The sequence below is a fragment of the Salmo salar genome, chromosome ssa16, assembly GCF_905237065.1.
Source record: "Salmo salar chromosome ssa16, Ssal_v3.1, whole genome shotgun sequence".
In the NCBI taxonomy this organism is placed as follows: domain Eukaryota; kingdom Metazoa; phylum Chordata; class Actinopteri; order Salmoniformes; family Salmonidae; genus Salmo; species Salmo salar.
In genome coordinates, this window is record NC_059457.1 from 41,486,501 (window position 1) to 41,508,858 (window position 22,358).

A 22,358-nucleotide genomic window follows, 5' to 3' on the forward strand; every position below is an offset into this window, starting at 1 on the left:
TCTGACTTTGAAAGAGGGGTCTCAAAGGAAGTTTAAAGGGAGTGTATGTGTCTGTCACCAGATCTCAACCCAATTAAACACTTATGGGAGCGGCACCTGAGACAGCGTTTTCCAACACTCTTGACAAAACGACAAATTATGGAATTTCTCGTGGAAGAATGGTGTCGCATTACAGTTCCAGACACTTGTAGAATTTATGCCAAGGCGCATTAAAGCAGTTCTGGCTTTAACGCCGTATTAAGACACTTTATGTTGGTGTTTCCTTTATTTTGTCAGTTACCTGTATTCTACTGAATGTTCAAATGTGTAATATTGTCGACTGTCAGCAATCCCTACATTGTGGCGTTGTTGTTGATCCTATATTGTGTTTTCCTCATCTCTCTAGAACTTCCTGAAAAGCAAGAGCAGCTACATGCCATCTACAAAGTGTTGGAACAGCTCCCCACCGCATGCTTCAACACCTTGGAAAGACTTTTCTTCCATCTAGTCAAGTACATACTCTTCATGGCTGGGGCAATATTGCAGTGTGTATTGCTGTATAAATATTTAACTTTTTTCCCCTTCCACATGAGTAATATTTTTCTCTCTTCCAGAGTGTCTAAAGACGAGTCTCACAATCGCATGTCTCCCAACTCCCTGGCCATCGTGTTTGCCCCCTGCATCCTCCGCTGCCCAGACAGCGCCGACCCACTCATGAGCATGAAGGACGTGGCCAAGACCACCACGTAAGTATCTCTCTGATCACTGCATAGACAGAAACCACTGTTACTTTATGTATAGAATGTTGTTTATTTTTATCAATTCAGTTGAAATAAAAAGAATACCACAATAAGATAATAGTCCACTTTGAATGGATTTTATTGATCTCAACATAGTCTTTGCTAAAAACTTGTCAATAATCAACTGACTGGCTTTCTTGATGTCTATAGTATTCTCTCTGTTATGCAATCTGGTTTCCGCTCAGGTTATGGATGAGTCACTGCAACCTTAATCTCTTTGGGCTAGGGGACAGTATTTTGACGTCCGGATGAAAAGCGTGCCCAAAGTAAACTGCCTGTTACTCAGGCCCTGAAGCTAGGATATGCATATAATTCGGATAGAAAACACTCTAAAGTTTCTAAAACTGTTAAAATAATGTCTGTGAATATAACAGAACTGATATGGCAGGCGAAACAGCCAAGGACAAACCATCCCCAAAAAATACCACTGTTTCCAATGGCTGTCATGTTTATTATGAGGCGAAATCCTCCCAGATTGCAGTTCCTAGGGCTTCCACTAGATGTCAACAGTCTTTAGAAAGAGTTTCAGTCTTGTTGTTGGAAAAATTTGCTAGAATTTGTAGTTTTTCTAAGTGGCTCCCATTTTGGCTGTAGTGTTTTCATGCGTGTGGATGAGAGCTCGTTCTTTGTTGTTTATATCCGGTTAAGACAATAACGATTCTCTGTCTTAAATTGTATTGTTTATTTATGTATTAGGGTACCTGAGGTTTGATTATAAACGTTGTTTGACTTGTTTGGAGAAGTTATTTGGTAACGTTTGGGATTCATTTTGTATGCATTTTGAAGGAGGGAAACCAGTGGATTATTGAATGAAGCTCGCCAGCTAAACTGAGTTTTTGTGGATATAAAGAAGGACTTTATCGAACAAAAGGACCATTTGTGATGTAGCTGGGACCTGCAGCCCTCGTCCTCCACATACAACACCCGTTCTGCCAGTCACACTCTGTTAAAGGTCCCTAAAGCGCACACATCCCTAGGTCGCTCGTCTTTTCAGTTTGCTGCAGCTAGCGACGAGAACGAGCTGCAACAAACACTCAAACTGGACAGTTTTATCTCAGTCTCTTCATTCATAGACCCAAATCATGGACACTCTTACTGACAGTTGTGGCTGCTTTGTGTGATGTGTTGTTGTCTCTACCTTCTTGCCCTTTGTGCTGTTGTCTGTGCCCAATAATGATTGTACCATGTTTTGTGCTGCTAGCATGTGTTGCTACCATGTTGTTTTCATGTTGTGTTTCTACCATGCTGTGTGGTCATGTGTTGCTGCCTTGCTATGTTGTTGTCTTAGGACTCTTTATGTAATGGTGTTGTGTGGTCTCTCTTGTTGGGATGTGTGCTTTGTCCTATATTTTGGTAGGCCATCATTGTAAATAAGAATTTGTTTTTAACTGACTTGCCTAGTTAAATAAAGGTTAAATAAAATAACAATTTGCTGTTATCAAGTAAATATTTTGTTCAGGCAACTAGGTAGGACCCCCACTGTACAGAAACCAATTCGGTGTCTTTACCACAATAGAGATTTTAACTAGCAGGTAATGTCTCTGTGTCCCAGGTGTGTGGAGATGTTGATCAACGAGCAGATCAGACGCTACAATGAGAAGTTAGAGGAGATAGAACAGCTGGAGCATGCTGAGGCTCTGGCCGTCAACCAGCTCAAACTCAAGAGACAGAACACGGTGAGGACTATTCTACATGGTCTGGTCTGTCTGGACACTACCAATTCAGGAAGTAAACTGACATTTCTATTCAAATTTTCCTCAATGCTTCTCTGTCGCTTTCTGATTTGGAATGGAATTAATTCCAACACTGACACTTACCAGGTCCATAGACTCAGTAGACAGACCAACCATAGCCACCAACTGTATTTACTACATACTGTTGGGCAGGGCTGTACTACTACACTCCTAGTCCAGTAAGGCTGCAGGTTTTTGTATGTCAGTGTATTGTCCAATATCCACCATGGGTTACTGCTCATTGTTTTGTGGTTCTTCCTTTTTTCTCTTCAGCTGCACTGGCATTTGTCCCTCAGGTTTTCTGCTCCTTACAAAGGAGTGGTGGTACGTATCCACGTTGCTCTGGTCCTCCTGGTAGCTAGATGCGGTTTGTCTTAACCAACCGTCTGTGCATGACTTGTAGTAGTCGATGACCCGCCCCCCATCCCTCTCTCCTCTTCATACTAATTGATGGTATACAGTGCTGCAGTGGTCTCCCAACTATGTTTCTGGAGAGCAACTGGGCATGCAGGCTTTTGTTCCAGCCCAGCAGTTACACACTTGGATCCAAGCGAAGACAATGATCAGTTGATTCTGTGACGGAGGTGTGTTAAAGCTAGGTGTGTCAGTGCTAGGTGTGTTAAAGCTAGGTGTGTCGGTGCTAGGTGTGTTAGTGCTAGGTGTGTCAGTGCTAGGTGTGTTAAAGCTAGGTGTGTCAGTGCTAGGTGTGTTAGTGCTAGGTGTGTGTCAGTGCTAGGTGTGTCAGTGCTAGGTGTGTTAGTGCTAGGTGTGTCAGTGCTAGGTGTGTTAAAGCTAGGTGTGTCAGTGCTAGGTGTGTGTCAGTGCTAGGTGTGTGTCAGTGCTAGGTGTGTGTCAGTGCTAGGTGTGTGTCAGTGCTAGGTGTGTGTTCGTGCTAGGTGTGTGTTAGTGCTAGGTGTGTCTCAGTGCTAGGTGTGTGTTAGTGCTAGGTGTGTGTTAGTGCTAGGTGTGTGTCAGTGCTAGGTGTGTGTCAGTGCTAGGTGTGTGTCAGTGCTAGGTGTGTCAGTGCTAGGTGTGTGTTAGTGCTAGGTGTGTCAGTGCTAGGTGTGTGTCAGTGCTAGGTGTGTCAGTGCTAGGTGTGTGTTAGTGCTAGGTGTGTTAGTGCTAGGTGTGTCAGTGCTAGGTGTGTGTTAGTGCTAGGTGTGTCAGTGCTAGGTGTGTCAGTGCTAGGTGTGTCAGTGCTAGGTGTGTGTCAGTGCTAGGTGTGTGTCAGTGCTAGGTGTGTGTTAGTGCTAGGTGTGTGTTAGTGCTAGGTGTGTCAGTGCTAGGTGTGTCAGTGCTAGGTGTGTTAAAGCTAGGTGTGTGTTAGTGCTAGGTGTGTGTTAGTGCTAGGTGTGTGTTAGTGCTAGGTGTGTGTTAGTACTAGGTGTGTGTCAGTACTAGGTGTGTGTCAGTGCTAGGTGTGTCAGTGCTAGGTGTGTGTTAGTGCTAGGTGTGTCAGTGCTAGGTGTGTCAGTTCTAGGTGTGTGTTAGTGCTAGGTGTGTGTCAGTGCTAGGTGTGTGTCAGTGCTAGGTGTGTCAGTGCTAGGTGTGTCAGTTCTAGGTGTGTGTTAGTGCTAGGTGTGTGTTAGTGCTAGGTGTGTGTTAGTGCTAGGTGTGTGTCACTGGTAGGTTTGTGTCATTGCTAGGTGTGTGTCAGTGCTAGGTGTGTGTCAGTGCTAGGTGTGTGTTAGTGCTAGGTGTGTGTCAGTGCTAGGTGTGTGTTAGTACTAGGTGTGTCAGTGCTAGGTGTGTGTCAGTGCTGTGTGTGTCAGTGCTAGGTGTGTGTCAGTGCTAGTGTAACAGTGTAGGTTCCGTCCCTCTCCTCGCCCCAACCCGGGCTCGAACCAGGGACCCTTGCACACATCAACAACTAACACCCACGAAGCAACGTTACCCATCGCGCCACAAAAGCCGCGGCCCTTGCAACGCAAGGGGAAACCCTACTTCAAGTCTCAGAGCGAGTGACGTCACTGATTGAAATGCTATTAGCGCGCACCACCGCTAACTAACTAGCCATTTCACATCGGTTACACTAGGTGTGTTAGTGCTAGGTGTGTTAGTGCTAGGTGTGTGTCAGTGCTAGGTGTGTGTCAGTGCTAGGTGTGTGTCAGTGCTAGGTGTGTGTCAGTGCTAGGTGTGTGTCAGTGCTAGGTGTGTCAGTGCTAGGTGTGTCAGTGCTAGGTGTGTGTCAGTGCTAGGTGTGTCAGTGCTAGGTGTGTGTCAGTGCTAGGTGTGTGTCAGTGCTAGGTGTGTGTCAGTGCTAGGTGTGTGTCAGTGCTAGGTGTGTCAGTGCTAGGTGTGTGTTAGTGCTAGGTGTGTGTTAGTGCTAGGTGTGTGTTAGTGCTAGGTGTGTCAGTGCTAGGTGTGTCAGTGCTAGGTGTGTGTCAGTGCTAGGTGTGTGTTAGTGCTAGGTGTGTGTCAGTGCTAGGTGTGTGTCAGTGCTAGGTGTGTGTCAGTGCTAGGTGTGTGTTATCCCCATTTGAGTAAATAAAACAGAAGGAACTATAATGTATTTATCTGAGCAAATGTTCCGATGTGAATGTCTCCAGTTGTGTTTAGAACAGTGGAACCTCCTCAGAGGGTGAAGACCCTCCTCCTCAGTGAATTTCATAAAAATGTTTCTAGTAAAACATTGAAAAAGTTCTCCTTTTTAGATAAAACTATTCAAAATATAAATCACATCGCCAAATAATTGATTAACACACTGTTTTGCAAAGAAGGTCTACAGTAGCCTCAACAGCACTCTGTAGGGTAGCCGGAGAACAGCTAGCTTCTGTCCTCTTCTGGGTCCATTGACTTCAATACCAAACCTTGGAGGCTCATGGTTTGGTACTCTCACCCCCTTCTACAGACTTACACAGTAATTATGACAACTTCCTGAGGACGTCCTCCAGTCTATCAGAGCTCTTGCAGCATGAACTGACATGTCCACCCAATCAAAGGATCAGAGAATTCATCTAGTGCTAGGTGTGTGTCAGTGCTAGGTGTGTTAGTGCTAGGTGTGTGTCAGTGCTAGGTGCGTGCCTTCCGTGTAGCTCAGTTGGTAGAGCATGGTGTTTGCAACACCAGGGTTGTGGGTTCAATTCCCACGGGGGGCCAGCAAAATGTATGGTATGAAATGTATGCATTCACTACTGTAAGTCGCTCTGGATAAGAGTGTCTGCTAAATGACAAAAATGTAATAAGCTACAGCTAGCTAGTACTGCAGTATATAACATGTGGTGAGTGGTTGACTCAAAGAGAGAGAGAAAGACAATAGTTTAACAGTTTTTAACAAATTAAATTCTTCCAAAATGAAGAAGCTAGAGAGAGAGAAATATTTGTCTTTTTTTTCTCTTCAGTTTCACTTACTTAGTTTGCAAATGCAGCTAGCTAGTTTATCCTACTGAAACACCCTGCTCAAACAGAGGGATGCTATGTTAGCTAGCTGGCTATGACTTTCAAACACAATACTGGAACTCTTGCAAGTCATGGTAAGCTTTTGGTATTACTAATTTTTGTAAACTTTCATTCATAGGCTAGGTTGTAGCAACATCATGATGGGTATAGGGAAAATTTGTGTGGTTACTGATAGCGTCATCTTTCAGAGTTCTCTGGAAAGGGAACAGAACAACAATAGAGCAACTGCAACGGTAGGGGAAGTGGTAGTGCAGACAGAAGGAATAAGGAAGTTACCTGACTGATGAAATAGTAAACAGAAGATTTTGCACTGTAATTGTGTCTTTAGTGCATGCACACAGTTAGACAGGAAACTTGACCTTTTTATTGCAGGCTACTTCATACATTGTTATTGCAGAGAGTAAAATATTTGCCTTTCAGAGCAACATCAATGCTCTACAAGATGCTGTATTGTAGACAAATAAATCTTTGACAGTGACCACGTTTCCATCCACAGTTTTCATGAGAGTAAAGTCATACTGTATAAAAAATAAATCACGACCGCTGTGATGGAAACAGGAAGTTTTGGTACAATTTTATAAATGCTGACAATTTGTGAATTCGACATGTTGGGATCTTTTTGTGTAGGTAAAATGTATTATGCGAGAACAGGCGATAGAAATGCCTTTATGTGCAAATACTGATATAATAACCATCATACAGTGGGGCAAAAAAGTATTTAGTCAGCCACCAATTGTGCAAGTTCTCCCACTTAAAAAGATGAGAGAGGCCTGTAATTTTCACCATAGGTACACTTCAACTATGACAGACAAAATGAGAAAAAAATCCAGAAAAATCACATTGTAGGATTTTTTATGAATTTATTTGCAAATTATGGTGGAAAATAAGTATTTATTCCGGCGCCTTCGTCCTTGGGGGCTTCCCAATCAAGATCGGATCCGGAGGTACCTGCGTCTTGGTCCATGGCTCTGTCTCCCTTTCCGGTGGCTTCTACCTCTGGTTCAGATCCTCGGAGCTCCCAGCCTCACCAGACCGTGAGGCTGCCTGAGAGACCGGCCCATTCAAAATCACCAGCTGTCATCATAGGCAGCTCTATGGTGAGAAACATCTCAGTCCCCAAGGCAAAACCCCTGTGCTACCCAGGAGCATGAGTACAGAATATAACAAGGCTGCTTCCGACTGTTCTACAACAGATGCCGGGAGCTGACACTGTCGTAGTCCATGTGGGTTCAAACAACATCAGGAGGACTAGCTCGGAACATTTGAAAATGGACTTACTGGAGGTCAGCCACCAACAACAGACTGTCAGATTCCCACACATGTGCAGTACCTGCACCACGTGCCACTGCTGAGGGCCGGGGGGCAGTGGATCAAACCATTGTGAGGCAAAGGGGGGGGGTCGCAAACTTTTTAAACTTAAAAACGTGCTATTAAGTGTCTATAATCAGCACAAGTGCTTTCATTGCGTATTATTAATATTATTTAAATTACAGTTATGTTTCCAGTGATATATTGGGGGGGGACAAATCATATTTTTCCCAGGATGGGGGGGTCGTGTCCCACCGTCCCCCCTGGGATTTCCACCTATGCAAATGGTTACCCGGACGATTTGCATTGTGTGCCCCCCCCCAACCCCTCTTTTACGCTGCTGCTACTCTCTGTTCATCATATATGCATAGTCACCTTAACCATACCCACATGTACATACTACCTCAATAAGCCTGACTAACCGGTGTCTGTATATAGCCTTGCTACTCTTATTTTTCAAATGTCTTTTTACTGTTGTTTTTTTTCTTTACTTACATACACACACCAATTTATTTATTTATTCGCACTATTGGTTATAGCCTGTAAGTAAGCATTTCACTGTAAGGTCTACACCTGTTGTATTCGGCGCACGTGACAAATAAACTTTGATTTGAATTGAAATAGACTTCCCGGAAGACCAGGCCTGGGGGGGGACCTGAGGGGGGGACCTGAGGCCGTTGGCCTATTTAAATAGCACCCACAGACGTTTAGTAAGAGACCGTCCATTTGCCTTATAAAAATCCTCATCAATCAGAAGGGAGCTGCCACAAGCGTCCCTTATGTAGGCATGTGCAATTAATTATCAGGTAGAACAGAAAACCAGCAGGCTCCGGACCTCATAGTACCCTTGATGTAGGCTATATGTGTGCTCTAGCCAACAGTGCACTAAATCTGCGCCCTGTGCGCTGTTAACTAGAGCACATTGACAATACCAGAGTGCACACTTGCTATATAACGTACATTTTTGGGTGAGAAAAACATTAGTCGAGTTGAAAATGCAATTGAAACCCATTTAACTTGTATTTTTTTATTCGGTACATGGGAATTTAACTGCAAAAGGCATTCTTATGTGCACTACATAATCACACACATCCTTTTATGTGCAACAAGTCAATTTGATGAAAACAACTCTGGTGGGAAAATGCGCATATTGTTATGTAGATTTTAGAATATTCGCATGAAAATCTGTCGCCATATGGATGGAAATCTAGCTATAGTAAAATATCTATAAGTATTCATGATACAGTATAAACGTGTATTGTAACCCAAACCAAAAAGAAACAATGATAAACAAGGGTTAAAGTGCATGTGTGACATACAGTATGTTACCAAGTGGATAACACGTATCTACAGTATAAACCTACTGTCATAATACCTCTTGCTTTACACCGCCCTCATGTCTCATAAGTATATATTCCAATGATAAGAGCCACTGTAAAACCCAAATTGCCCAGAACGAGGATAACTTTGAGGATTTTTTCAAAAGAGAGTGTCTGAAAAGAAGAAAACAAAATACTACAATTTTTAAAAGTCACATGAAAATGTGTTTTGACACATTGCATTTCAAAGCACCCCCTCCCCATATGTATTCGGTCATCCAATCACAATTATATATAAAAGAAACATTCTTATGATAAGTATTTTGTGATTTTAGATTCAAAGTGGAGGCAACACAGTGACCTTAATAATATGATTACTTGCCGTTCTCTTTGGCACAATCCATTTGTCATCATTTCCTGAATTCCCTGCGAGGTGAACAGAAGACACAAAACCATATTCAAATCAATTTACATTTTTAAGAAATGCCAATATCTTCAACGGTGAGATGAGATGCCAGGGTTGTGGGTTTGATTCCCACGGGGGGCCAGTACAAACAAAAAAAGGAAAAAAAAAAAATATATATGTATGCATTCACTACTGTAAGTCGCTCTGCATAAGAGCGTCTGCTAAATGACTAAAATGTAAATGTAATGTTCACAGGTTGACGTTTATTGTCATGATTCTTGTCCTGGAGGCAGAACTGAGCAATCTTACCTTAGATTAAAAAAAATAAAAAGTAAAAATTGTCTATATTGTAAAATAAATTGTGGGGGGGGGGGGCGGGGACGTTTTTGGTCCTAATTTAAGGTTTGGGTTAGGAATTAGGGTTATCACTATTCAGAGCTGCCTCCAGAACAAGATTCATGACAAAAAACAGTAATTTGCTTAATATTCACAAATCTTACTTTTCCTCTGGTAACTCTGGTTGCAACAGAGGTATATGAACATCAAGTAGAACAGGGCCACCCAGGCTGTATACCCTCCCATCACTTTCATGCGCCAGTGTATCGAGCAGCACTTTTCAATTTCCTTCAGACCCAAAAATATGGCCGCCACTGTGTTAGAGAGTGGGATGAGAAACACCGAAGGAGAGAAAAGCGCATGTAGCTCGAGTGAGAGCGATGTTGTTAACCATTACATTGTACTACTAACTAGGTTGAGTAGGCTAAACCTGAAAATGTGATCTTATGCACTGTCAACACCGCAACACACAGGGTAGGTATACTGTAGTAAGCCTTCTACAGAACTAATCTAACACTCAGAGATTGTTGATTTTGTTCGCAATCTTACAGGGCTCCAACAAACGAGAAGAGAAAGATTTCTTGTAAAATATAGGTTAGATCTGACGAGTCATCTATGCTTCACCATGGAATCACATGAGCTATGACATATTGTTCTCCTTCAGTTATAATCAAAAGGTGAAGTTCCTTACTGGTAAAAACCTCCGTTGTGAAGGCAAGCACTCTGAGAACCAAATCACAGATGGACCTCCTGAAAAAATATACATAACATGACATCTTTACTAAGGTTCAATTCAGGTACTTTCAACACACATTTTCAGGCTTTGATCTGAGGAACTCACAGTTCATGGCTGGGCCCAAAGGGTAGAAAAACAACAATCGTTTGTCCCAAGCTCAGGATCATTGCCACACCCACAACAGCCACAAGAGTTATCTATAAGACAAAAGCGCACACACACTCATTTCATCTCAACATGGAGTTTACCCCAAACCTGAACAGCTGTACAGTGTTCTGGCAGGAAGAAAGTCTATACACTAATAACTGGTTAGTTTGGGTCCTGGATGCTGATTGGCTGAAACTGCATTCAAACCGTTTATATTTAAGTGATAATGCTCTCGAAGCTGGTGTTTGGATATGATTGGCATGGGTGTTCGTCGAGGGCCGGCAAACCGTGCCTATACATCCTCCAAACACCGGCTTCGAGGGCATTTTTATACAACTTTTATACAACGGGTTACCAATATATTTATATAATGACTGACATATTTTAATTGAAAACTTTATTTTGAATAATTTATTCATACTATTTCTTCCTTCCACGAGATAGTCCCGACACAAGTCTAGGGTTGCTACCCAAGCCGGCTGGTCGTTCGTTCTATTGGTTTGTTTGCCAGAGGCACGACCCAGTCGTTCTGCATCTTTGGATGCAACCCCGTCGTTCGTTCTAAATGTTCCATTTTCATACTGGCTGGCAACGTACTTATCCCTTGCTTGCTAGCTAGCCAACTAAGGCTAACTTACAGTCACATCAAACGTCAAAAAGAATAACAACAGTAGCCGCATTTGTTTAAGCTGTTTTCTAGTTACATTTATTTGGATACATCCATAACAATGAGCTAATGAGGCGCGATTTCATCTGGCATAGAAAATGTGCTCCCTCATCAGGACACTGTTGTTCAGAGGAGCTAGCCAACAACACAGCTAACACAATCACTTCAAACTAAAGCTGTAAAGACTGCAAACTAGCTGCACTTCGTTTCGTTTGACCTTTTATCAATTGACAGTTCTTTGTATATTTTCAAAAAAATGATGCCAGCTGATTCATGAATTCGACTGGCTGGGAAACGCTGCCTGCCACTCTCTAGTCCTGATCCCTACATGTTCATTACTATGGGACAGCTGGAGATCGAATTAGAATTTTAAAACAATGTTGCAAATGTCGTAGAGATAGACAGCAAGGTTTATACAAATCTCCGCTGTTAAAAACTAGATGTTAGTCTAAAAGAAATGTGAGATAATGTCTAGATGCTTTTTATAGTGGAGATCAAGTTTATAAAGTGCCTGGCTGGGTTGATTAGACAGCGGATTGCACAGTGAGATGGAACAGAGTAAATAGGCATTTTAACATCATAGATTTAGCCGGTGGTAACTTGTGGAATAGATACCGGCTGGAATGCGGTTTTAACCGATCAGCATTCAGGATCAGAACCACCCGTTGTATAAATGACATTATAAACTGGGTGGTTCAAGCCCTGAATGCTGATTGGCTGTCAGCCATATATAAATATACACATCGTGCCTAAAAATCTGCCCATAGCCGTGGTACTGTATATTTCTCAATAAACCACACCCCTTTGAAGCTTATTGCTTAAATAAAGTAGTTGATACTCACTTGTATTGGCTCCCATAGCAGCAAAAGAATAAAGGCAATGATGGCTGCAACCATTGAGAGAGGACACAACAAAATCTTGAACAACTGCAACAAAATAACAACTGTTGTCAAATCATTGCCCAGCATTATACTAATAGAATAGACAGTATGGCACTGTAGACACTAAACATTTCCAGACAAAAGATCAGTCGGAGAGGTACTGCTTTAAACCAGAATCATCTACACCATGACTAAGTACAGAAGGACCAAAGAACAAAACATCCCGGTTCGTATCCACAAAGCGTCTCAGAACAGGTCCTATGAATCCTATCAGAACCTGTTCAAACAAAAAAAAACTCCCAGCTCAGAGTAGGTTTTAGGGTGATGTTAAGACACTAGTAAAATCAACTCATAATGGTAATCATTACATACTGAGGTACCGCAAAGGAAATATAGAGCTCTGTTCATTCCGTATCGCCGAAGCTCAGCATTACAGCGTGATTGAAATTTCAAGGCAATGTTCCTGCATTAGCATTTGTTATAGTTTACGCATGACACGATCACTTTGTTGGTATGCATAACCTTTTTCTAAACCATTTCTGATATTCTGAATAATGTGATCGACATATTGCACTGAATCATTCAGTGTGATGGTATGTTAAAATTGTTATAAAATTACTATTATATCAACACACTCATCCATCCCGTTCAACAACTCTGAATCGCTTTAGCACAGTAAGCGTCAAGTCACTTGCCGATAGTGTTTCATAAAACAAAGGGCCAGCCCTAGCCGTTTTGGGGGCCCTAAGCAAAGTTTTGTTGGTGGGCAAAACATTTGAGTGGCCACGCTCATGACGGTTTTAAAGTACATTTTCTGCAATTTTACACATTTGACCATGGGTGCAGAGACAATGTTGCAGTTTTAAAGCAAGTTTGCTGAAATTCTACACATTTAGCCATGGGCAGAGAGAAGATGTAGCTTTTTTTTAAAACTAATTTCATGCAATTCTACTGATTTTGGGTGGAGATTTTGTTGTTGTTGCAGTTCTTCAGTTAACTTTATGCAATTCTACACATTTTGCCATGAGGCGCAGAGAAAATGTTTCAAAGCTAGTTTGCTACAATTCTACACATTTTGCAATTGGGGCGGAGAGAAAATGTAGCAGTTTTAAAACAGTTTGCTACAATTCTACACATTTTGCATATGGGGCGGAGAGACATTTTTTACATTTTATAAATCATTTCCTGCAAATCTTGTCTGTTGCCTTAGGTTGGAGAGACATTTTTGCAGTTTTAAGGCGAATTTCCTACAATTATACACATTGTGCCATGTTAATATGATGTCTGAGTAAGTGTGACTAACCAAATCAATGGGGGCCCCCCGGAGGTCAGGTCCCCTGGGCATGTGCCAGTCGTGTCTGGTCGATAATTCGACCATGATTACTACAAGTTTAGATAGCTGGCTAGACTAATTTAACAATCTAAAAAATGTTAGTTGACATGGGCTAATTGAGTGACTGTCAGTAGGTAGGTTTCCATTGACCCAGGTTTATATGACAAAAGCAATGTTGCAACAACAAAAACATTGCAACATGTGTAATGGAAACTGCCTTAACTTGCCTTGCTTTTCTGGTTGGCTGGATGCAAGTTTCACCATGAAATTATTTCAGATCTACAGGAGTGCAAGTTTCACCATGGCACGGACCGTGGCGATACACTGGCACATGATAATTATTAGAATATGGCAAATATTTGTCAATTCTTCATGAGACAGATAGGTGGGAATCCCTGGACACGTTAATGGAAATTTAGCTTGTGACTGACATAAGAGAAAAACTGCTGACGCACGACCATATTTTGAAATGTCACCTTGTGTATTCTACTATTCTAACTCTCAACAGTAAGTTGGGACCCTGACTGAGTCTCCCCCCACCCCCAGAAAATAAAATAATAATAAATGGGTCGGGGACCCTAAGCGACCGCTTATGCCTAGGGTCAGCCTTGATAAAACACTTGAAAGGTCTTATAATTATAATTTTAGCCTAACACAATCAAAATTAACATAAGCCCTATGCTTTCCATTGCCTAATTTATAGGACAGCTCATGAGGTTTCACAAATATCTGTTGATTAGGTGGGACAAAAGAAGAGGTTTTATGTATAGCTTTTATTTTTACCCATAAGAGTAGGAGTAAAATGTCTCTATTCTCTACACTTACGACCAATTTCCTACTCTGAGACTCTTTGTGGATACGGCCCCAGCTGTACAAAGTCATGGAGATTTCCCTAAACAAGACACTGAAAGAACTAGAAGTAAAATATTAAAATCCATATTATAACTTACTTTATGCCAAAGTGTCTGGCCTTTTGGAAGACTCATGACCAAGAGTGAAGGCCGAATAAGAGTGCTAATAAGCATACACGTAGAGGGTGCAGATGTGCGCAGAGCAGGAGTAGGAGTAGTGATAGTAGGAGTAGTGATAGTAGGAGTAGTGATTGTATGAGTAGTGATAGTAGGAGTAGTGATAGTAGGAGTAGTGATAGTAGGAGTAGCGATAGTAGGAGTAGTGATAGTAGGAGTAGTGACAGTAGGAGTAGTAGTAGTAGTAATAGGGGTAGTAGTAGTAGTAGGACAGGTGGTGATGTTAATGGCCTCTGGTATCCAGAACTTCATCATGTCTTTAATAAATGTGACTCTGAAAAATATTAAGAAACATGCTTTCAGACAATGTCCCTTTTACTGTAGTGCGACAACAGCATATTACAGTAAATTCATTAATGAATAAATGAATGCATGAATAATGACCTGAAATAAAAAAGGCCCTTGTATGGTGCTCTCCACTTGGCGCTGATGGATGTCTTGGCTTGGTTGTTGGGTTGGGTAACAGCAGCTGCCTACACACACATTTTACAGTCATGGTCAGACTGACATCAAAGGTGTCATACAGTTCATTTCAAAGCACCTTAACTTGATGACACCTTTTTACCAGTATCATTGTCTGATCATGAGATTGATGCTTGACCATGTGAGATGAGGAATAAGGAGGGTAAAATAAACTGCAATAAGAGGGTAACTAAGCAACAAGAGGGGGAAAACACTTCTATTAGAGCAGACTCACTGGATTGTCATTGCACTTAAGAAGGCGGCTATGAGCGGGAGTGAGCAGTGTGAAGGTGCCAACAGCAAATCCATCCTGTGATTCCCTAGCCTCCAACAGAAACCCTTTAAACCTAGTGGCATGATCAGCTTTGAGTGACACTGTAACACATTATTAGAAACATAGACAGGTTCATACTTTTCAAACACAAAAATAGTGGTCTATTGTAGGAGGTACCAACTATACTGAACAAAAATATAAACTCAACATGTAAAGTTTTGGTCCCGTGTTTCATGAACTGAAATAAAAGATCCCAGACATTTTCCATATGCACCTAAAGCTTATTTCTCTCAAATTTTGCGCACAAATTTGTTTACAGCCCTTTTAGTGAGCATTTGTTCTTTGCCAAGATAATCCATCCACCTGACAGTTGTGGCATATCAAGAAGCTGATTAAACAGTATGATCATTACACAGATGCACCTTGTGCTGGGGACAATAAAAGGACACTCTAAAATGTGCAGTTTTGTCACACAACACAATGCCACAGATGTTTCAAGTTTTGAGGGAGTGTGCAATTGGCATGCTGACTGCAGGAATGTCCACCAGAGCTGTTGCCAGAGAATATAATGTTTATCTCACGATGTAAATGTCACATGGCTCTACTCAAAGGACCTGAAAAAGAGTAAATTATGGATGTGTATTGAATTTTGTGAGTCTTGTGAACAAGAGACTTGTTGCAACAGATCACTTTCCAATTGGATCATCTGAGATGGCTATTTATTTTTGTTTTGTATTCTTACAATTTATTCTTATTATTGTCATCAAGGACTCTGTCTTTTTTTATATAGTAACTAGATTATGCCATTCTTAGTGCAAATTTAGACAAAATAAAAAGACCTAGCTAGCTAAGACAAAGTCAAACAGTTCCTTTAAAAATAGTAATTCATTTTCTCAAATCAAGCCGCCTCCAACGTCGTTTTAGAGAATTTGGCACTACATCCAACTGGCCTCACAACCACAGACCATGTGTAACCAAGCCCGCCCAGGACCTCCTCATCCGGCTTCTTCACCTGTGGGATCGTCTGAGACCAGCCACCCGGACAGCTGATGAAACTGTGGGTTTGCACAACCAAATAATTTCTGCACAAACTGTCAGAAACCATCTCAGGGAAGCTCATCTGCATGCTCGTCGTCCTCATCAGGGTATTGACCTGACTGCGGTTCGGCCTCGTAACCGACTTCAGTGGGCAAATGCTCATCTTCAATGGCCACTGGCACGCTGGAGAAGTGTGCTCTTCATGGAAGAATCCCGGTTTCAACTGTACCGGGCAGATGGCAGACAGCGTGTATGGCGTCTTGTGGCGAGGGTCAACTGCTGATGTCAACATTTTGAATCGAGTGCCCCATGGTGGCGGTGGGATTGTGGTATGGGCAGGCATAAGGTACGGACAACGAACACAATTGCATTTTATCGATGGCAAATTTAATGCACAGAGATACCGTGACGAGATCCTGAGGCCCATTGTCGTGCCGTTCATCCAGCGACATCGCCTCATGTTTCAGCATGATAATGCACGGCTCCATGTCACAAGGATCTGTACAAAATTCCTGGAAGTTGAAAATGCCCCAGTTCTGCCTGCATACTCACCAGACATGTCACCCATTGAGCTGTTTGGGATGCTGTGGATCAACGTGTACAACAGCACTTTCTAGTTCCCACCAATATCCAGAAACTTCGCACAGCCATTGAAGAGGAGTGGGACAACCTTCCACAGGCCACAATCAACAGCCTGATCAACTCTATGTGATGTGGGATGTGTCATCCCGCATGAACCAAATGGTTGTCACGCCAGTTACTGACTGGTTTTCTGATCCACGCCCCTACCTTTTTTTTAAAGGTATCTGTGACCAACAGATGCATATCTGTAATTCCCAATCATGTGAAGTCCATAGATTAGGTCCTAATTTATTTATTTCAATTGACTGATTTTCTTATATGAACTGTAACTCAGCCAAATCTTTGAAATTGTTGCATGTTGCGTTTATATTTTTGTTCAGTGTATAATGGGTTCTGTACCATCCACTATTAGGCTTCACATATATAATACATTATGTAACCCATGGTTCATCAAGCTTGTCTGACAAGGCCCAGTTAGGGCTGTGTTTACACAGGCAGCCCAATTCTGGTCTTTTTTCCACTAATTAGTATTTTGACCAATCAGTTTAGATCTTTACAAGTCAGATCTTTTTCAGAGCTGATCTGATTAGTCAAAAGACCAATAAGTGAAATAAATATCAGAACTGGGCTTCCTGTGTAAATGCAGAATATTGCCTTCTCTATTCTTAAATGAATTTATTCATTTACTCCAAGTTGCACACATTTATTCACATGCACATGCACACAAACACACATTCAGGGTGCTTTGATCTTTACCTGTAATCTCATCTCCTTCAGCACTGGAACAGAAATATTTGGGATCACTAAACGGACCACTCTCAGATGTGGGAGAACCATGTTTGGGCAACATTGTGCCACAGGACATGTCAACACCACCACCACTAAAACCAGTCACAGTTTCAATGGTGGCAATGCCAATCAAAATGGCGAGGGCCATTTGGGCGGAGCACATCTGAAAAGCAGGGTGTGTGTCAAAGCATTGTTTCTTAAAATATCTTAACTTCCACAGTCAGACTGTAAGCAGTGTGGTAATCTTTATATAAAAGTAAAGTACCCACCATGAGTGTATTTGACCCCCAAACGTTGACTAAGGTAGGCTAGGCTACAACAATCAGCTCTACTGTAGAAATTTGAGGATAATTTGTATTAAATCAGTGTTTGATTACTTTATTGTAGTCTTCATTTATTGTAGTCTTAATTGTAGACGGGTTGTCTCCCACATTAACAATGTTCCTGCATACTGCCCTAGGTCTGGGATTTCTGAGACTAACTTTGAGGAGGCCAATCAGATTAGACAATGGTTTTTACTTCAGTTGTAAAATCATATGCAGTAGTACTATTGAGGAAAATGTTCATTAAAGTCTGGTGTCAGAGATGCTCACTATCTATGGTAATAACATCTGTCTAGAAAAGACTCCATACGTTAATAGCCTATGCGCTACACAGATGACAGACGGCACCAGACCTTGATTTAGGCCAGAGTTTACCGGCACTTCTAATTTTTAGGGAATTACGACCTGGCTTGTCTATAAAAATAGCCTATTGCTGGCACAGATACACTCGCCGAGGCAGAAAGGGTTGATCAAAGCGGAATGAAAGCGGGATCTTCATTGAATAGTAATGGAGAGTGGGCATTAATTTCCTGATTCCGCTTCGTTCAAATGTATTTGCTGCTAGTCTGTGAATCTGTGGGTGACAGTATGCTGTTCGAAATTGCGCAGATTGAAAATGCTCCAGGCTGAATGGCAAGATCCGCTGTTCCAAATTGTCAAATTAGGGTTTGTAAGGTCATGAAAATCACGGAAAATAGTTTAATAACTGTTGTTAATATAATTCCTCATGGTGCCTGAGGAAGGCACAGTGATGCCGAAACATTGGTAAATACCCATTCAATTGCTGGGAGATTATACATGGAGTGTGCGACTTTCTTTATTTTGATAGTTTATAGTTTATTCGCCGTTAGTAAGCACATCCACACAAACTATTATTCTGGGTGTCCGCCAGTTCATTAAAAAAAAAAAAAAATCTAATATAATTCATGAAACCACACTATTGAATATGATCAATCAATAAAAAAACGACATATCAGGCATTATCGGAAAGGCCCTTCAGTACATGTCTGTGGTGCTGCGTGTGTGCCATTGGGAGTGGGCCGTTGCCCGAGAAGAGAGAGTGCAACATTTCAGCAGCAGGTATAAAATAATGACTGGCAGACTAACAACTTGCTGTGCATAGAGCTCCCCTGAAACATGAATAGTTGCAACACAATTTCACACTCAATTCATGGAAATATGTACAAAAAGTATTTCAGCAGTTTCTGTGCGTTTTTGTGGAGCCTACATTACACAATTTTCTTCAATGCATTTAATACAAGGCTCCACTTTTTCGTTTACATTGCACCATTTCTTTCATAATGCATTTTACACGAAGCTATTTCGAATTTTATGAGGGTTGCCCGCCGGGGGTAAAAGACATATCATTATTTTAGATTTTTTGGTATGATAAAGGTATTTGATTGGGGAATGGGGATACACACACACACACCTTGTTTGTATTCATGTTATAGCCAACTCTTGACTTTTGTATTAATTATTTTGTATAAAATATTGGTGTTTATTTACATCCTATGGGGTTTAAGATAAAGGGAACAGTGGTATAGGAGAGTATGAAATGAATTAAATACTCTAAGCTATGTTCAATTTAAGCAGCAATTTCCTGTGAGAAATACTCAGTCGGAAGCCATTTGGCTATGGGTTTCACAGCCCTATAACAATGATACAAGTTATATCACCTTTAAAAGGGGTTTATTTACATCCTCTGGGATATAACATATTGGGCAAAGTGGTATAGGTGAGTCTGACATATAACCCCTAACTTGAGTTCAGTCTTTGCCAATGAGAACCAAGAGGGAGAGAGCTTCGTCCTTCATGACTGGGAAAGGCATCGATTCTAGGCCATAGAAAATCCTACATCCATCTCATTAGATCAGAACAGGATGTATCAACAGTGATTCATATTAATGGTTTGCATCCTAAAAAAAAGCATAGTTGTGTTTTGCTGCATAACACACTTACATTATTTGTCTATCCATATGATTTGGATCTTTGTCAGGTTATTGATATTTAAGCTTCAGTAAAAAAATAACACCATGGTTGTAATAACACTTTAAACAGGTTCTTTGTAAATGTGTAGAATGTGTTTGCTTAACGTAGGTAAATTCAACAGTTACAGAGGATTTTCTTCTGAATAACTGGTCAGGGCATAACACTTTCCATTCAGCTTCATGCATCTTTGATGCAAGGCTTAATCACACGTTCACTGAATAATTCTATCTGTCACGCCCATTGTTGCTTATCCATTGTTCACTAGACATATCAATGTAATTACACCCAACACAATGTTGAAAAACAGAATGCTTCCCACCACTAGATCACAGAACTAGACGTGAGCTGGACGTGATCCCAACACTGTCACCAATGTAGAGGAAGAAAGTGAAAGCTGCAACAGGGACTCTAACCAGGGCTCATACATTGCAAACTGAGCGCAAATGGCCGTTGCCATGAAAGCTTAGTAGGCCTCTGGGCAGACGCAGTAGGCTTATAATACTGGCATATTCCTTGTTACAATAGCATAAGTATATAAAATGACTGACACGACTGTAATAATCATCATGAAACGACCTTGGAAGTGCCATAAGTGTAAGCCAACATAATTCATTATTTTACATTAACCTGTTTAACTGCATTGATATGGCTTAATTGATCATAGTCCAGACTCATTATAGTTGCAAATAACATGCAGTTACACCAGGGGAATTCTGTTTCCCCACATTTATTGATGAATTTCCCATCATAAAAATGTTACCCCATTCCCCAATCAATACCTTAATTGATACCACACAAAAAAATATGGACAAATACATATTTTTACTCCAGTCTGGCAACCTTCATAAAATCCGACATAGCACCAGTATCGCAGTATTAAGAGAAAACAAGCATAGAAAACGTCATTGGCATTAGTAATATAAGTATTTTGGTGAGAACCTAGTTGATTAACAATATTGGGTTGTTAACACGTTTGTTTTTTTATATAAATAAATGTGGGACAAAAAAAAGGCGGTGTAGAACACCATTGCCCAAAATACATTGCTCTAATAACTTTCAAAAGATTATTCTGAAGTTTGCGCGCCCCCCCCCCAACAACAAATTATTTTCCTATGAATGAAATCACACAAAAATGTGTCTTTTCCTACCAAAAACACACAAAATCTGCTGAAATACTTTATGTATATATTTGCAAGAATTGAGTGTGCGATTGTGTTGATATTTGAGCCTTATATATAATCATGTCTAGTTAGATACTTTGCTTTGAAGAAGCCTACCTTATACATTTGATTCCTGATTTATAGAATGAGGGAATAATTTTATAAAGACAAAGGTATTTGGTAAGGGTGGCAACTATCCTCCAGGATAGCTACTGGGTGTGCAGACTTTTGATCAAGCCCTTGTCTAACCACAGTGTGGCCTAAACATCAGCTGCTCAACAGGACCTTGATAAGCAGACTTGGGTGTTTCAGGGCTGGATCAAAACCGAAGCCTGCACACCCAGAAGCTCTCCAAATGGAGGGTTGACCATATGTTGACAACATGCGACTAACAGTGCAGTTCTATTTGGGGGGCTAAGTGCCTTGATCAAGGGCACAACAGCAGGAGGTGGTAAGTCTATATGGGATCAAACACAGCAGCTTTCCAGTGTCAATAATGTTTACTATTTCATTTGGGCTATAATAATAGTCATGGACAAATAATTAACAGTGAATAATCAGAAGTCACTATAGCATAATGTCATTTGTGATTTCAGTGAATGGACTGACTTGGAAAAATGAAAGCTCCTGCACTTATTCCATCCCAAGTCAAGGACTGGGTGGCACTTGGAGACATTCAGTGACAGTATGTTACACAATCATGCAAAGTACTTAAGTAAAAATATTTTAAAGTACTACTTAATTCGTTTTTTTTGGTATCTGTACTTTACTATTTATATTTTTGACAACTTTATTTTCTTTAGGAATGTAGTGAAGTAAAAGTAATGTACTTTTTACTTCATATTTCTTCCCTGACACCCAAAAGTACTCTTTATATTTTGAATGCTTAGCAGGACAGAAAAATGGTCTAATTCACACACTTATCAAGATAACATCCCTGGTTATCCCTACTGCCTCTGATCTAGTAAATTACGTCAGTGTTAGAGCGTTCGCCTGGCTATCATTAAATAAAAATAAAAAAATAAAATGGTGCCTTCTGGTTGGCTTAATATAAGGAATTTGAAATGATTTAAACTTTTACTCGATTGCTTTACTTTTACTTGATACCTAAGTATATTTAAAACCAAATACTTGTAGACTTTTACTCAAGTAGGATTTGACTTTTACTGAGTCATATTCTATTAAGGTATTTTACTTTACTTTTACTCAAGTATGGCAATTGGGTACTTTTTCCACCACTGATGTTACGAAATGTAACCAAAGATATCTAAGGCCGATAACAGAATGTAGAATGTACTAACGGAATTATCCCCGTAAAGAAAATGGTTTAATTTCTTACCTTGATTCAGGAAGAAGCGAAGTACGTCGCCAACGCGCGGACTGAAAATTGAATGCCAGTACACTTGTTTGATACGTATCAGTGGGGATTAGAAATCAGTATACTCCAATACACTGTCATTTCCGGTCACAATTTGTAGACTTGTTTACGTGCGGTTTGTTGCTAACCTTTCTTTGCTACCTGCCAATTTTACGGGTTTTACTTTTTAATGGCCGTTTATCTTAATTTTTTCCCCCCTCACTCGACTTTTTTCATTCCATTTTTTCACCTTGGACGCTTTATCTGGACGTGGCTGTTATGGGTGTAAGATGGCACAGTGATGCCATC

The 22,358-nt window shown here is 40.9% G+C and overlaps 2 protein-coding genes across 3 annotated transcripts; one reads left to right on the forward strand and one right to left on the reverse strand.

Annotated features, from left to right (window-relative positions):
- Positions 1-243: 243 nt before the first annotated feature.
- Positions 244-3,030, forward strand: LOC106573973 (unconventional myosin-IXb-like). Of its 2 annotated transcripts, XM_014149452.2 has the most exons (4): positions 244-491; positions 594-725; positions 2,332-2,455; positions 2,786-3,030. In XM_014149452.2, the coding sequence occupies exons 1-4, from the start codon at positions 295-297 to the stop codon at positions 2,888-2,890; spliced, it is 558 nt and encodes a 185-aa protein (XP_014004927.1). In that variant the 5' UTR covers positions 244-294; the 3' UTR covers positions 2,891-3,030. The 2 variants fall into 2 exon arrangements, with proteins under 2 accessions (XP_014004927.1, XP_045552756.1); XM_045696800.1 differs by lacking the exon at positions 2,786-3,030 and having other exon boundaries at positions 2,332-2,697.
- A 5,200-nt stretch (positions 3,031-8,230) lies between these two features.
- On the reverse strand, positions 8,231-22,313 carry LOC106573857 (putative ferric-chelate reductase 1). Its single transcript, XM_045697261.1, has 11 exons — positions 22,032-22,313; positions 17,185-17,380; positions 14,770-14,909; positions 14,457-14,545; positions 13,995-14,346; positions 11,673-11,756; positions 10,122-10,213; positions 9,972-10,030; positions 9,445-9,594; positions 8,921-8,964; positions 8,231-8,712 (listed from the first exon to the last, which is right to left on the reverse strand). Exons 2-11 carry the CDS (start codon positions 17,378-17,380, stop codon positions 8,614-8,616), a joined length of 1,305 nt encoding a protein of 434 aa, XP_045553217.1. The 5' UTR covers positions 22,032-22,313; the 3' UTR covers positions 8,231-8,613.
- Between the last annotated feature and the right edge of the window lie 45 nt (positions 22,314-22,358).